Below are 17,365 nucleotides of genomic sequence, written 5' to 3'. Positions count from 1 at the left end.
TAAATTGACTACAAAACAAACGAACACATTATTACTTGTTAAATAATTCAACAAAGCTCATTTGGATCCTTGAAATTATCCTTAAATTACTCACGATTACTTAGTGCCGGCCGGCGATAAACGAAAATACACAACGGCTGGTCAAAATGGATTTTTTTTAAATAAACATTCGCATCCAAATTGGCATTTGGCCTGAAAATATTAATGAAATATTGGTCGAATTAAATAATAAAATCCTTTACTTCCATTATTATTCTGAATTCACAATTACCGGCATGACCGGTATTTGACAAGGTTTAATAAACAAAGAATACGCACACAACACTTAACAAGCCATTACTACGCAGTCCAGTAGCGATCGGTCAAGGCAACTCATTTGACGCGGGAAGTTGGAATATTACTTTAAATGTAGACAGTCTATGCCTTGAAAAAGTCAGTTATTTTTGTTTGCATTGTCGGGCGAAGATCATATATATATGATATATATATCACTGTATATACAGGCAGATGTAACGACACAAGTTGTGGTGGGCGGGGAGAGCGCTGTACGTTGTAACGATGGTTGGTTTTCTTATTTTCTCTAGAAATTTGGATTTTGTATCGAAGTTTACACTGTACGGGTGTACGCTGTAAACAATGGCTGCTATTGGAATAATACATAGGCTAAAAACGGGAATTAGAAACCTGTACGTTGAAAAGGTGAAAACGTTGTATCCGGGGTACGTAGTAACGAGGTTCGACTGTATCTCTGTGTCCTTGAGTGAGACCCCTAACCCCCAGCTCCCCAGGCATTGCAAGGCGGCTGCCTCCTCACTGGGACTACTCAAGCATGCTCTGACTTGTATGGAGAGCAAGATTGGGCAAAAGGAACTTCCTGACAGCGATTAATAAAGTATTACTATTCTATTATCTGTCAGATTCTGCAATTTACAACTTCTGTTCCATTTAATAAGGTGTTATTCTCTTCTCTTGTGTCGTCGAGGTCTTTGTAACTAATTCTGCGTGGTGAATTAATGTACTCCTCACTGAAGGGAAAAATAGCTGTATTATTTGATTATTTATGTGGAAAGGCATTATGGCAACAGGAATACTACTGAAACTTTAAGGTTTACATTTAAATCAAGCAGATGAGAAACCATAAAGTGAAGAACTTTGCTCCATTATCTTGGTTTCATTGTCCCACTCAACTTTCTCAGTGGTTGTCTTGTCTTGTCTGTGTGTGAAAAGTTGTGACCAGCTGTGAAACTCATCCTGACCAGAATACAAAACTTAAAAACACCCACAAATGAGGCAAAAAGTTGAAACTTGTTTCAAATGAATGGTATCAGATTTCTAAAGGATCTGGGCTGAGAACTTTCTCTACAGAGAAGGACAAGAGAGAACAGTCTGGACTTGCTGACAGGAGCCTGTTGAAAGTAACGGATATGACTGCAGTTTTCTGAGTTACAGGTGTGGCTTAAAATCCTGCAAAGATACTGAAAAAAAGAGTAAAATCGTTTATTGTGGAAGCCATTTATCTATTAATGACAATGAACACATTAGGTAAAAATAATGACTGTTAAATCACTTAACAGCTTAATTTAGCACTTCATAGTAAACACTTCATGCAAGTTAAAGTCACTTTGGCAATCACGCAATGGATGAATTATAGCGAATAAGCAGTTTTTCCCATCTCAGTAGGTAATTCAAGACGAAAGGTCGACTCAAGAAAATTGCATTCAACACGATGAAGACTAGAGCCATGTTGTGACATCAATCCTTGCTGTCCTTTGGATCTCAGTACCATCCCCGTGCTACTATGCTGGTAACACTGACATATATCAAGTCTGGCTTTGTGTTGTGACACACAAGGTTTCTATAAAGCCATTTATCTTAAAAGGAGACCTGTCAGGGAACATATACTTCCCCTATGGCAGACACAAGAAAAGAATTCTCTCAGTCTTTCTCTTATTTCCTCTGTTCCTGCACTCCCCAGCCTTCTGGACAATCTCCCAAAGTGTACTTTTCCTCCAACGGACTGCTGTTCAAACAGGGTTATCAGTATTGATCACAAAACAAAATCACTAAGGACGCATCTGAAATTAGTGAGGGGACACAATGCCTACAACCATGTTGCAGTTATGCAGTGATTGACTTCCACCCAAGGATGCACATTATTATTTTGAGCATACTATATACCCATACGCAGTCTTGTAAACCCAGGGCTGAGGGTGATTATGACTCTCGCTCCAGTGCAGTGTGTTTGGGTGACATCACCATGAGGGCTGCACTTGTACCTGACTGCTGTATGCTTGTGGTATACAATCTGGCTCACGTCTTTGTTTCTTTAGACAAAGGAGTTTGTCAAATAAATGTAAATGCAAATGTCTGTGTAACCAAAAGATGTCGCACGGTCATTGTAATATTAATCTGTTTAATGGTGATTTTTACATGGTGGTTCACACTGTTTTTCTCTCTATATTTCCAGATATACTGGCTGAATTTAGTTTTGTGCAATCTGCTCTCAGCTTTCATCTGTAAGCTAACCTGTAAGCGATGACTATCAGTAAGACTGCCTCTGTGTGTTTTAAATACATGATTTGGCACAGAGTGTTTTAAAGACAATTGCTTTAACATGGCAAACATTTCTAATTTTTCCCCAGGCATGTGCACGCTTCCATTAATGAGCTGCTGAGAGAGAAAAAACGAGAATCTCAGTGCCTGCTGCCGAGTGACACGTTTGATTTATGGCATCTCCACAGGTGGTGTTGTTGCATCACACCTTCAGGGTTGCGGGTTCAAGTCTGGTGCTGACTGTGTGAGTGTGGATGCACAGTTTCCTTCCCACAGCCAAGGCGAGCTGTTGACTCTGACAGTATATGCATGTGTGTGTGTGCGGTGAATCTCCTGCTATCCTGTTCGCCATACTTCCTGCCCTCATGTTTCCTATGTTTCTTCTTGATAAGTGCTAAAGCATCCTGGCTGTTTGTTGGAGATTCACGCTTACTCTTGTTCAGCTAGATGTTAGATAAAGTCACCCTGGACTTATAAAGATGGGCAGCGAAAATAAACATCTCCCACAACAATGTTATGGATCTCTTGGTATTTACTGTTCAAACATTTCCAGAGCAGATGGACTTCCCTTCCCAACAGACAGATTAAAAACACACATACAGAGATTCACCGCCTTCACACATTAGGCGCTCAAGGTTAAATAGGTGTGACTAATCAAAAAAAAAAACATGATTAGAAAAAAACTGAGCTGTATTAGTATAGGATTTGCCATAAGTAACCGTGCCCTGTTTTTGGGGAAACCTCCACAAATATTTTCGTTGTGTTACTTTGTTACTTTAATCCTTTCTTTGTGACCCTTAGCAGAGTCATAGCTACGTTACATGCCACCATGCATGTGAAGTTTAGAGATGACTCCAGTACTCATATAAAACCAAGACAAGGATTCATATGACCAAACACCTTGGTGAGCTGCAGGCTTCTGAGTTGCATTACAGCACCAGACACCTTAATACTGGGGCACTTAACTTGAGAGGCTATTTTAATTCTGGAGGGGAGGGGTTTTGCGCAAGGATGTGCAGGGGGGTGTCTGAGTAACTGCCTCTTTTGCATGAATGATTGAAAGTGCCTCATTTCTGCATCCTGAGTAACCCTTTAAAAATTTTGCTGAGGAGGACCCCTCGGTACATTTCACTGCGTGCCCGTTTTCGATTACCAGTGATCACGCCCCTCGAGTAGACTCTGCTTGGCACTGGATACTTGTCTATAGTTACGCAGTTTCACCAGGAATGCTGGACCTTGGATACGACTTGTATATTATTTTATGTTATGCAGTAATTATGTTTTGTTGTGAAATATTCTGTAGTATCAGAAGCTGCAAGAATTAAGAGGTTTCGAACATATTAAGTGAAACATTTAGAGGTTTAATACAGTACATCTGAAAGTATGTTAATGCTAGGTGGCATATAGTTAGCATTATCTGCAATGGATACATATGTACATAATACCTGAATCTGTGTTTTCTAAGTTGCCGTGTATGTTGATGTAGGGTATACAGTATTTGTTTGTATTTTCAACACGCAATGGGATTGCGCAGTCAAGAGTACATTACATTTCAGTCCGGATAGGGACTGAAATGTACCCCTGCTATATGCTAATAATAATAGCCAATATTCAGAAGCATGCATGTTGTGGGCTACAAGAAAATCCTTGCTGGCTGCCTGTACAATAGCTTACCTGAGCCTTATTATACCCATATATGAAGTTAGCTTCATTTCTCAAATGGAAGGTCTATATTTCAGTTTTTTTTATATTAGTTACATTTCACTCCTATTTAGGCCTATTTAATATTATTCTCCTTCATACATTACACTGTCAGTGTGACAGACTGAACAAAGTTTAATCCATTTTCCAACTTCTTAACTATTATGTGGTGGTTGGGGCACAAAATTAAAAAAAATTTAAAAAGATTTTTGCTTAATATATTATTTGTTGTAAATGATGGTGTAGTTAATTGAAATTTTAATAGATCCAAAGACAACTGAGCAATCAGCTGGACAACAAAACGGACCCACATGATGGGCCTTGCAGCATGTAAGTCAGCAGCTGCAGGAAGTGATGTCGCTGAACTGAAGGCACGGTTTGTCCAGTGAATAAAGCAATTTACTGTTATAGGGGATTAGTATTCGAGTATTTGTGGAAAGGGCTCAAACTTCCCCAAATAAAAAAAAGGAAATGAGTAGGCAACTTATAATAGGGATACCCTGGTGAATTCTATAGGCACTGGAGTTGCTGATTTTTTTCAGCAGTTTTTGAAATTTAGCTAATTTAATGTTGTGAGATTGACTTCCAGATGACTGTTTCCAGGAAGCAGGAAAACCATAGCCTGTAGAATCCCTCTTCTGCTGAAGAAATTGCAAACCATTTGTTTAATTGTCTGTATTATCCAGTAAGCACGGTAATATCTTACAGATAAATGAAGGCGAAACAGCTTACATAAAAATAAAAAAATACACAATTAACTATCATTTTTTCATAGCCAATGTAAATAAGATGACTGATAAGTGTAGGGACATGCAATAGGTTATCATTTTAATTATTGGATGTTGAACTGAAGTGAGCATATTTAAAGTTACCCCTCCTAAAGCAGAAAGGTAGAGAATTGTGTTATTTTATACTCTTTAAAGTTGTCTCAGAAAACAGACTGGGTGTCACCCTCACCAGCTAGGTCAGTACCTAGTCCTCGGGGACCCACAGATGGGCCCCATTTTTGCTCCCTCACAGCTCACAGATGGGAAAGAGCAAAAACATGGACTGTCTAGGGGACCCTGAGGACTTGATTGAGAAACACTGAGCTGGATCATTCTGCCATGCCATATAACTTCTGGTACCAGAAAAATCAAAGACCTTTCTTTACCATATCTGAAAAATCTGCCTGTTACTGTATCAGTCTTATTGATAGTCATTGTGGGTTAGGTTACAGATTAAAGCTGTGAGCTACTTAAATGCTTGGGCGCGTTTCTCTAATCCAAACTATTGGAATGCATTTTCTGGCGCCCTAGCGGATTCCTTCATATGGTAAAAACTGCGACTGTCCATCTTCGACCTCCTTGCAAGCAGGGACGGATAATGGGTTATGTGGGCCCCTGGGCAAAACGTTCGCGAGGACCCCCCCACCACCACCACCACCACCAGCACCAGCACCACAACCACCACAATTCAAGGGCCCTTGGCAGCCAAACGCCCTCCCTATAGGGTCAGGGGCCCTTGTAGGCAGAGGATCAAAGAATGTAGGCCCTCTAAAATAGACAAACAATAAACGAGAACGAGAAATGATTGTTGATAAGCGTTGCAAATTATTTTGGGCTAGGGGCCCCACGGCCCCCCTGCACCCCAAGGGCCACTGGGCAGCGGCCCCGCTGGCCCGGTCCGTAATCCATCCCTGCTTGCAAGCATATCTATGTCTGAACGATTTCAATCCACTTTCAACACGTGTAATTTATTAAACACTCTGATTATGTTCTGCTAAGCGGTTAAAGTTATTGCCAGGTCGCGCGTTTAACAACGGCTAATCCAAAACCATGGAACTGCGCTTCTCCAAAGTTCCCCCGCTTTCCAACTATCCGTGCTTGGTAAATGAACTATCGGTATTTGTAATTAAAACTGAATAGTCAAGTTCTCATCTGATGTAAACTGAAAATCACTCCGTTGTTGTTTTTTCAAAATTGAAATGTCACAATTTATTATTTTAACTCCTAAATGAACACACGATGAACGGAACAAATGAACGAAAATATACAACGTTAACTATTGTCAACTATTAACTATTGTCAACATTAAAAATGCCGTTGTGTCTACATAAATTATTCATTAACTGGATGTATTTAATCTCCATGTAACAGAATGTATCTATGAAAACAACGTTCTTTTCAATAGACTCACAGTGTCTTTCTGTATGTGTGTCAGTGCATATGTGTGCCCTCACCTCATCTAAGGCGTCCTCTGTCATGTGCCCTTACTACTCATGTCGCTGTGGAAAAGTGATTAGTAGAAGGTCTCAGATACGCTTAAAATGTATTTCCAAATGAGCAGCTAACGGCAGAACAGAGCCATGTAATAAACCACATCTCAGCATCATTGTACTAATCCCATGTGCCACACCAAAAGCGCGTGCGGCAGTGTTTTACTAATAAAAGCGGGTGATTAAAATCTACCTGTAAATGCAATTAATTCTGGGATAATAAATATTAAATTCTATCAGATGTCTAACAGAAAGATTTCCTTAATACCTGAACCTAGAAGATATTAATTCAACTAAGCACATTGATTTTCCTAAGCCAAAAATCAAACATCACTCCTTTATATTCAAATCCATGTTCTATTTTATTAAAATAGAGTAATTTTCGCGAATTGTTTCGAGTTGACGCTTAAAGGATGCTGACATTTAACTGCTATGCAAATGATTTAACCACGTGTTCCTTAAGAGTCCGAATACAGCTCAAGAAATTAATCATAAAATTATTATTAAAAGGCGATGTGTAGTGCAATGTATAGTTGGGAAGTTGAATATTCAAATAGATTTTGTGTTCGTCAAAGCTTACAGAACTCCTTATTTCATGTTAGCCTATATCTAAAACCAAAACGCTAAATATTTTCGCTGTTGCACAAAAACGTCTTCAGAGTTGCACTTACCAAAACTGTTTCAACCATGCAGGAATATAGTGGGCGTATATTTCAATACTAGGAATTAACACACATATACTGGAACCACAGTTTTCAATTCCGATCACAAAAATATGTATGTGGTAGGGTGAAGCTGAGGGGGAAAGGATGGCACAAGCCTTAATCCCGACTTTGTTTACGATTGTCCTGGAGTGTACACCGTTTACACGACAATTCTGCGACCATGCATGTTGTAGTAAACAGTACTCTGCACCAATCCCGTATAAGGCAACTACACTCAAAATTGATGAAAATTTAATGCGAAATTCGGCATCTTAAAATCTAGAAATGCACCTGTTTTACGCTAATTTCTTAAAATTTTTTTGTCTTTTGTTAATTCTTTTAATTTTTATATTTCACGCACTCTTCAAATCGAAGTTTTAAAGAGTGACCTCGAAAGGAGCTACTGGTAATATAGAATGTAAAAAATTTCTACCAAATGTACCTTTACATTCATCAGCACGAAATTAAAAACGACTGCACATATATGAAACACACATACACATATACATAATGTGTATTTTATTGTACATTATTAGGATATAGAGAAATAATATATAAACCGTTTTGGAGAAATGTAGAAAATGTACAAAAGAACTGCATGGTGGAAGTCTTGCTATTAAATTAAGTCGCCAAAAGGACAATTTTTTATGTTAGATTAAAAGATTTAATAGTTAGTGACTGAGTAATATTATATACAGAAAAGAAAAGCTGTACATGTGTAGATTTCGCTTTATTTTTGAACATATAATAATAATATTAATAATAATAATAATAATTCAGTCGTGCAGATATGTACATTTCTCTGAATAGTTTTAAATTGTTTTAAATGGTCATCAGTAAGATATGTAATTATTCTCTATGCGTGTATGTGTCAGCGATAATTCGTACAGGATTTTCTGCTACAAAGCTCAATGAAAAAAAAACATTTAATTATTTATTTTTCTTTTCTCTTTCCTTATGTCATGTAATCGGTAAACGACTGAAATACTTTATAGTGATTACCCGATTCGGAGAGAATAATGTGGAGATAAAACATATTTGTTTATCTAAGTTTTCAAAAAATAAAAAAGCCGATAAAAATGTAATGATAGGGAAAGGGGTTGCTGTTGATCTAGACAGATGCAGTTCCCAAGATTCACTTTTTAACTTATACTTAATGCACACCCTTTATTTCTGGTAGGGCCTAAGTGATGCCTTATAATTTGATTGGATTACTAAAGCAAAATATAGCACTTTCGCTTTATACATATCCTCTCGGAAAAGGTCACATCAGTGATTTTTTTGTCATTCTGCAAGTATAGTTTACACAAGTGAACTACCGGAAGCGATCCCTAATGACACAAATAACATAGGCCTATATAGGCCTACATACATACATATATAACAATCCATCTTAGAGTTTCCCGCTGTGTTAACCTTGTTATCCGCGTCCTTGCATGTAGGTTACATATAGAGAAGAAGGTACGTTCGGAAATTTCGTGTTCTAAAGTAAGGCCACTCCTGCCCCTTGAAAAAAAAGCAAAAGAACTGTGAATACTATTGCAACTTTAATTAAAATACATTACATTAAATCACATGTATAAAATAAGGTCAGCTCTTAACTATCTATTTAGTTTAATATTTTTAAAAGATGAAAAAATTTAGAATCTTTTTTGATTTAACGTCTTTGTATAATGCGGAAGATTAAATTAATATTTAACATGTCGCATCATTTTATATTTATAATGGTATATTAATTGTCGGCTGAGGATATTCTGATTTTGCCGGAGAATGATTCATATTTCCAAAACGTACTATTATTAATACAACGTATATGTCAGGCAACCTGGAGCTTCGTGTTATGTTATCGATGATTACACCATAAATTAGAGTTCTTCATCACCATGTTAAAATCTCCATTGAAACTGTTAGATTTCAAGAATACGTGCGTGATTTCTTATTGCAATTGATTGGCTTAGTTTTGGTATTAAGGACCAGGCAATAGTGACACCTAACAAGATAAATCGGTCGCCTCGTAAAACAAGCGTGACATACATTAAGGCTCCGTTGCCTTTTCTTCAGGCAGGTGCACACAATTACACACCATGCACCTTTTTTCCACTGGCGTTGCTTATGCTCTCTTTTGTTTATAGGTTATAACGCACACACACAATATATATCGCTTTATATACCTGATATATCATATATATATATATATATATATATATATATATATATATATATATATATATATATATATATATATATATATATATATATCAGGCTTTACTGAGATCGTGTTTTACCTTGAGGGTGAGGGATATAGACGTATGGGTATATTCGAGTCTATTCTTGCAGTCTGGGTAGTGATTTGACGTCGTAGTATTGTTTAGTATTAAATCAATTATGTGATATCTTTGTAATTTACCTGGTACATTCACACAAAATTGTTATAATCTATACTCACGGCTCCATAAATGATATGTTACAGTAATTTCAAATGCTGAAACGAAACACTCATTCGGCAAACCTGATCACTGTAACTACCCAAAACGATAATGTTTTAATTTGTCGTTTATTAAAACAAGCAGAGACTTATGCAAATATTGTATAAAAAGATATGAAATATTAATAGAATACAATTAAAATGCAGTTGCGTATTAGGCTTTTATGTAATTATACCATAAACCTGTTTTAGACATGAAAACATATAAGAATCATTGTGTATTGAAACAATAAAGACAAAGACAAACAAGGGTGTATTTAAAATGTTAAATAAACATTAATATTATATTTTAAAATACAGCTTAAAAAACAGCTTTTGTCACTTGGCCAACGATCTGCAGCTATAGACGCATTACCTAACCATTTACTCGATAGATATAATGAAGGGATCAGGCCGGATATAAGAAGTGGCCTGTAGTTTTACATACGTGGGCAGCCCAGTTGCCACCCCTCATCAAAACATAAAAACGAAATACAGAGCATTTAATTCTAGCGTATCTCCAACTCAATTGCGAGATGTTTGACAGATAATGCTCGCGAACGGATAATGCACGGATAATGCTCCCCCACTACCCGGCTGCAAAATATTACCCTATTGTCACCCCAGTGGAAAGAATGTCTGTAGAATATCATATACGTTTAAAATAAAAGGATAAGAAACTATGCATCATCCTACATATTTTCTACTCAATGGCAATCTTGTAGCAAGTTATGTTAAACGGCAACAAATTATCTTGAAAATAAGACAACCAGTTAAGTCCTATTTTGGTTAATCTAATCAAGCGCTTAAACATTATAATTTAAAAAATATGCCCATACCTTATACTTCTGTGCATGGTTATGCCCCATTGAAATTGCACACTATAATGCATATGTGCCTGAAATTATACAGTCTTCTACCAAAGTTTTTCTTACTTGGTAGAAGACCTCCGATCTCCAAAATGAGCCTGACGCACATATTTTGTGTAGTTTACATGTATGCCAGAGGGGGGCGACTCACTTTACCGAGGCATGTTTACCAGGTTTGCATGTGAACAGGAAACCTTAGCTTTAAATAACTGCGAGTCTTTTTAACTTGGTAAACTTGCAGCCGATGAGTGCGACATTTTATCGGCATAATTAGTTGAGGCTGATTAATAGGTTTACGGATGTATGCCGCTAGGTTTCCTACGAAATAAATGGCAATGAATCTAGTACTCATCACCCCATCTTCCTGTTTAAATACTAATGTACGTTATTGATGGCGTCTAAATACAATAATACAACAATATGGCTTCTTTATGTATCCCATATGGTTCCAGAAGGTGTTTCCTCATATACGCAAAGAGCGAGCTAGAAACGGGACAATGGAGCAACTTTTACTGTTGGTTCAGCCATTAAGATTTTTACGTGACAGATATCAATTAATATCTTTTCGAAATACACAGCACTGACCGTGTACACCGCAGGTGCCCCACTGAAATTTTAAATGAATGAATATATCTAAACCCACCAAACAACTCTTTTTTTCTCTTTTCAACTTTCTTCTTCTGGATTAATAAAGGTTCAACGTTACGAATCTAACGTCGAGTGCATTTTAAGAAATTAATAAAATAAAACAAAAAAATTTTCATTATCTTTAGTGAACCTGTACGTTTAATGTAACTTAATTAAAATGTTTGAAATTTAAACTATATTCTATAGTAGGCAAATTTGCCTAAATATTAGTAAAAACACCAGACACCAAATTGCAGTCAAGTGCATATAGTGCACTACAAAGTATTAATAAGATTTATTTTATTTTTTTCTAATATTGAAGAAGCGGAGCCGTTTGTCCTTGGAGTTTAAGTATTTCAAGAACTCACAGACAGAATGCGATAGTTCTGTTACTAGGTAAATTCGCGTTAAATTCAGACTATCTCGGCTGAGATAATTAAAGCTTGCATTAAAATAGTTCTATGTTTTGTAAGAGAGCAGATGATGACCGAAAGAATTTTTCACACGCTCATGTTTTTTTTCTTCAAAATTCATCATGTAGGGTTTTCGAAAAATGTAAAATGTATTAATTTATTAATATTTAATTGAAAGCTATTAATGGAATACTGTTGGGTTTATGGAAGTGTTTTATATTCTCCGTGTCTTTTTATTTTAGTGAAGAGTTTAGTATATTTTATGAAACATGCAAATATACAATATAGAAATATATAAACACGTGGATTCAAGCAAAAATAATGATTTATGACGTATTTAGATAACTTTATGATTCATATGTTAACTGGAGGCCTTTATAATTCCTCTATAAAAACATTCGTTCACTGAGCCACATTTTTGAATGAGATACTATTTTTAAAGCATTAGTTTCACACTCAGACCAAGCGATGTGATTATTTAACTTACTCCGTGAGAACAACACTTTAGGCCGTTTTAAAGAGGTTGAACTGCACATACCGGAACTAACTGCGTTTGTGGGGAACAGCCTATGCTTGGTGCAGGGGACCAATGAAATCAAACAGGAGGTTTCCGTGGAACCAACCAGACTGACGCGGAGGCGAGTCAAATTAATCCCACTAAAAAGCTGCCGCTGGAATAGACAAATTTGAGTTTTTCGGATAAAGATCACATCACTCTCTTTGTCCAAGACTGTTCATTTCAAGGCACTTTAGAAGTGAGGGCGAGGTGCACGAAGGCAGTCTTGACGTCCAGGTTTTCATTTTGCATTGCGCACCGGCGGCGCAGCTATTTTCTGCTATTGAAGGGCATTGGTTTGAAAGAAAGCATCTCGGACAGAGGACAAATGGGTAAGCATTAGCTCACTTCTGCATGGTCCACTGGCAGGAAGATGATAGAAGCAGAACGTGTTTAACAAGCCGACATAACATAAGAAACAACCATTTGTAAGTAGCCCGTTTAAAGTCGCTTGGCCCGTTCATTCTATTTCACATAGTTTTCTCCTGAGAAAAAATGTTAGAAGTTCTGATCTAAATGACAGCTGTGCGCTGTAGTGATTTTATTTTTTTCCGTTGATAATATTACAGCTTTTTATTACTAGCACATGTAAAAAACTATGATGCACAAATGTTTGTGTATGGCACAGTTATTTGAGTTGAGGGATAGCATTCGGTTTTTTCATTATTATTATTGCTGAGCACTACAGGTTATTGGTGTTGTGTATTGCCTACGTGTGTGTAGCATTTACTGCCACGTTCATGTTGGCATTTTATAATATGTGTGCTTTTTGGCAGAGCAAACGTACGGAGAAGTGAATCAGCTTGGTGGCGTATTTGTGAACGGACGACCGCTACCAAACGCCATCCGAATCCGGATCGTGGAACTTGCTCAGCTCGGAATCCGGCCTTGTGACATCAGCAGGCAGCTCCGAGTCTCTCACGGCTGCGTGAGCAAGATTCTGGCTAGGTACAACGAAACTGGGTCCATTTTACCCGGTGCAATTGGAGGGAGCAAACCCCGGGTTACAACTCCGAATGTGGTTAAAAACATACGGGATTACAAACAAAATGATCCTGGAATCTTCGCTTGGGAGATCAGGGACAGGCTCCTTGCAGACGGCGTTTGCGACAAATACAATGTGCCCTCAGTAAGCTCAATAAGCCGCATTTTAAGGAACAAGATTGGAAATCTCTCCCAGCCGACCCAGCACGAAAGCAGCAAGCACTCTCCTACACAGCATGCGCTTTCTTATAATCACATGTACTCCTACTCGTATCCCAGTCCTTTGTCACCCACTGGGACAAAAATGAGCAGTACTTCAGGACTACCTGTCACGCCGGGCCACGTGGGTATCTCGAGAGCCTGGCCTTCGGTGCACACTGTCAGTAACATCTTAGGGATTCGGGCCTTCATGGATCCAGCAGGTTTGTATTGCATTCGTCAAATTTTCAATGTAGTGTCTCCTTACAACACCTATTGAACTTGCGGTTAAGGTCTTTGACCCCCCCCCCCCCCCCCCCGAAAATATTAAAATTAAGTCAAATTAACTTGTTCTTAGCTATTTCAATTTGTAATTTTTGAATTACCGTCATATGTAACATCTGAAGAATTGAAACTGATTACTTGAATTAAAAACATATAAATAAATAATTTACTGTGTTTATTATCGAAATGCAATGCCCATAGATAATTTACGTGTATCTTTGGTTGACTCAAATTGAAACATAAATGTATAAACACAACCTGTGAATGTAAAAGGTTTTAATTCTGATAATTATCGCGAATAGACCAGCGACATTAGACTGGGCCCATATTTAACAGAAAGTAGTTTAATATCGAATCTTATATGGTAAAATGTTAGATAGGCCTATATTGACAACAGAGATCTCTTCACAATCATAAGAAAATCATTCTTAATTAGAACTCAAAACGAATTTGTAGTTAAGTATAGTTTTATTCTCGGTCATTAGAGCAATAAAAAGGAAGCGGTCCCTTTTCCATATAATTTATATTTGAACGCTTTTTCTCTGCAGCCATTGCCGGAACAGATGGATATCCACCCAAAATGGAAGACTGGGCTAATGTAAACAGAACGCCGTTTCCTTCTGCTCACTGTGTCAACGGCCTTGACAAATCAGCTATTGATACAGACATAAAATACCCTCAGGTACACGTGGAGTAAAGTATTTTGGCACATAGTAGAAACAAAAACAAGAGTGAAACGTTTTAAATAATACCGTTCAAAGATTGTTTACCATCGACTTAAATTTCTACCATTTAAGCACTTATTTAAAAACTCAATATAGTATTTTGAGGAGTTATGTTTCCCCTTTATATGTTAAAATCCATTATAAAGATAACTAATCAATTGGACATATTTAATGAAAACCACGATATATACGCATTTTACATTGTTTTAAATTTACGTAATACCTAAAACGATTTATTTGGAACATATCTTTTTGAATAATTATTTTATTCGAAAATTATTTCCTGTGTATTAATTTCTTGTGAAATTTATACTTCCAGGCTTCGGCAAATCTTTCCAGTTATGTTCCAGCTTGTGCTTATTCTGCTTCAAACCAATATGGAGTTTATGGTGGACCAACAGGTAGCTACGTGGCTCCAGGGCACTGGCAGCCTCAGAGCACGAATCTGTCCCACGCAGGCAGTGAAATGACGGTACACGGAGGAGAACTTCACTGTGCCATGACTTTCAAACATCCGTCACGTGATGGTAGGTTCGATGCTATTTCACAGTTGAAAATTGTTCAGAACACTAAACGGTATTTTAATTATAGCAATATCGAAAACCATAATTAGAAAACCATAGAGAGTTGACGCCGTGTTATGGAAATTTTCGCAATATTCCTTGCAAAAGTATTTATGCCTTTGATACCTTTATTATCTTGAAATTTTTGTACATCTTTGTACATGGAAGCTTATATAGTGCCATGTTTTATCAAGATAAAAATGATGAGATATCACAGGAGAAATCCTAAATACGTTTGATCTTCTGTCAAACTGTACTTTTATAAAACTGTTTGAGCCATTATACTTATTTAAATACAAGTATAATAAAATGGTAACAAATAAAACAATCATATTATTGCGTATTGTGACGGTATGTTTTTGGAATAGGTTCACAATTAATTTTTCTATAAATCCCTTTTGTTTTATAATGAATGTATGAATAGCACTGTAGTAAATTGCTCGAAACAAATTATGGCTAGAAATAACATGTTTATTTACCATATAGAATTAGGCCTACGTTTTTCTCATAGCATTTTTCCTTCTCATAATCTGCTGAATCGTGTTTAATACGTCTGTTTTAAAACTAGAGACCACTTCATCTCATTAGTTTAAAGTGTGCAAATTTGTGAAATTTCACGATGTTAATTCAGGGATTCATTATAATTAAATTATAGTAGGCCTACTTTGCACACGAATTAACTGCAGTTCCATTAAACATAATAGGCCTACTTATGTGCTTTCCAGTACGTGTTGAATTTTCAGTTATTAAACTCAGGAACACAGAGGGACGAAACCCGATAAAGACAGATGGAAAAACTTCATTTAATAACATCAGACATTGTGGTTTATTTATCAAATAAATAGTAAACGTGATTAATTGCATAATCTGTTAAAGAATGATGGTACCCCACACCCATGCTTTGTAATACATCTAGTTTAGATAGATAATAAGGAAAAAATGGGTATTTTCATACTTCAGCCTACATAGTGAAAGAGGAAAGAAAACTCCCAACTACAAACTGTAGCATTAAATTAAAAACAAACTAACAAAAAAGAACTCGCTGTTGGCAGGCAATGTGGATACAAAAACATCTAAATTAGGCTTTTATAAAAGTCGGAGCTTTAAAATGCCGTATCACATGATGCGTTATCCCCATCGCAGTTTAGTTTATCCTGACCCTACCTGGATCACTGATCTGTCATTGGAGTATGTTTCTAAGGCTCGTGTTGTTGCAGTTCGTTTTGCATGCAGTTGTCTTCGTATCAGCAGCTTTTCAATGGGTGAATAGATTATGGGCGCCCAGTGTTGGGATGAATGGGCGCAATTGGTATTTATTTGCCGTATAAAGCACATTAATTCTGGCTTATCTCCAGGAGACAGAAAACCACCCAGTCCGTTGAGCAAGCAACAGCACGAGGCTCTGAACAGCGTTCATGGGATCATCCTTCCTACCTCGGCTTCATAACCAAGATAACGGACATAATACAGCAAGAAAGCCTTAAACACAACAATCTCGCCAGAACTGCGATTTAGTTTAACTCATTTCAAGAACCCAGTAAGTAAAAGCACAATATTTATAAATAACCAGCGAAAATGGAGAGAAATGGACGGATAGAAGCTGTTTATCTTTCCAAACCATGTGCAAAAAAATGAAGCTGTCTTACGAAAAATGTTTGAAAAAATGATTGCTTATTTGCATTTTAACATTCTCTTGTACGGCGGTGCTTGTTGCTTTTTTAATCACATTTTCAGTTTTCTAAAAGTTATTTCTACAAGTGAATGAAAAGATTTTATCAGAGTAATATTTAATAATCGCTTTATCATGCAACTCAATTCAATCTGTCCACGTGCTTTGTAATATAGTGTAATGCGTTTAAATGATCCCAACTGATTTTTGGGAGTTTATCTGTACTTAAAATGTGGAACTAGTATGAAAATGACACTTGATTAAATTAACTACAAATGGTACTGAAGTTGCGTCAGACTGCTAACCACAACGAGATTAATAATGGCGCGTGTACCTCCTACATTTAATAACTCATTCTAGTATAGCTGTCATTGTTCCATTCTGGTGTGGAAGCCAGTACAAGAAAAACTTGTGAACATAATGTATGTATTGTACTTTCCGAATGTTAACTATTCCTGAAAGGTTTAATTATATATATTTTTATACATTCGTTTGTAAATATGTCAATTTATATAATTACAAATACAAATAAAACTGTCGAAGAAATACCATCATAACTGATTTCCTTTTAAAACGTCATCCACCTCTTGCACAGGCGAGTCTTCAGCTCAAATGCTTTGTAAAAACTTCAGTATAGGACAGACATGCTTTGGTAAATTTAAGCTATTTATTTTTTTCTCTGTTAAATTAGAATAAACCTCGAACCTATCCATTTTTTGTTGCCGTGACCGCGAGCCTAATTATTATATCAATGACTGGAGGATTCCTGTGATAAGCAAGTAATCAACGGCTAAATA

At 36.8% G+C, this 17,365-nt stretch overlaps 2 protein-coding genes across 2 annotated transcripts in view; one reads left to right on the top strand and one right to left on the bottom strand.

Annotated features, from left to right (window-relative positions):
* Positions 1 to 10,617, bottom strand: part of LOC125721061 (homeobox protein Nkx-2.2a-like) — a 30,557-nt gene extending 19,940 nt beyond the window's left edge. The window contains exon 1 of the mRNA XM_048997008.1: positions 10,519 to 10,617. Coding sequence (XP_048852965.1) covers positions 10,519 to 10,548 — 30 coding nt within the window. The 5' untranslated portion in view covers positions 10,549 to 10,617. The remainder of the gene's footprint in view (positions 1 to 10,518) is intronic.
* Positions 10,618 to 12,192: 1,575 nt separating this feature from the next.
* On the top strand, positions 12,193 to 17,125 carry LOC125721060 (paired box protein Pax-1-like). The gene is made up of 5 exons (XM_048997006.1): positions 12,193 to 12,476; positions 12,921 to 13,550; positions 14,160 to 14,293; positions 14,656 to 14,863; positions 16,255 to 17,125. The coding sequence occupies exons 1-5, from the start codon at positions 12,473 to 12,475 to the stop codon at positions 16,344 to 16,346; spliced, it is 1,068 nt and encodes a 355-aa protein (XP_048852963.1). The 5' UTR covers positions 12,193 to 12,472; the 3' UTR covers positions 16,347 to 17,125.
* The last annotated feature ends 240 nt before the right edge of the window (positions 17,126 to 17,365 follow it).

Source organism: Brienomyrus brachyistius, unplaced genomic scaffold (assembly GCF_023856365.1).
Source record: "Brienomyrus brachyistius isolate T26 unplaced genomic scaffold, BBRACH_0.4 scaffold27, whole genome shotgun sequence".
NCBI lineage: Eukaryota > Metazoa > Chordata > Actinopteri > Osteoglossiformes > Mormyridae > Brienomyrus > Brienomyrus brachyistius.
The sequence above is the reverse complement of the archived record's forward strand: the minus strand, read 5'-3'. Positions and strand labels throughout refer to the sequence as shown.

Excerpts from the sequence above, each read along its gene's own strand:
- LOC125721060 (XM_048997006.1), top strand. Across the intron at positions 13,551-14,159 it reads GGCCTTCATGGATCCAGCAG|CCATTGCCGGAACAGATGGA; the intron begins GTTTGTATTGCA and ends TTTTCTCTGCAG. Across the intron at positions 14,294-14,655 it reads CAGACATAAAATACCCTCAG|GCTTCGGCAAATCTTTCCAG; the intron begins GTACACGTGGAG and ends TTATACTTCCAG.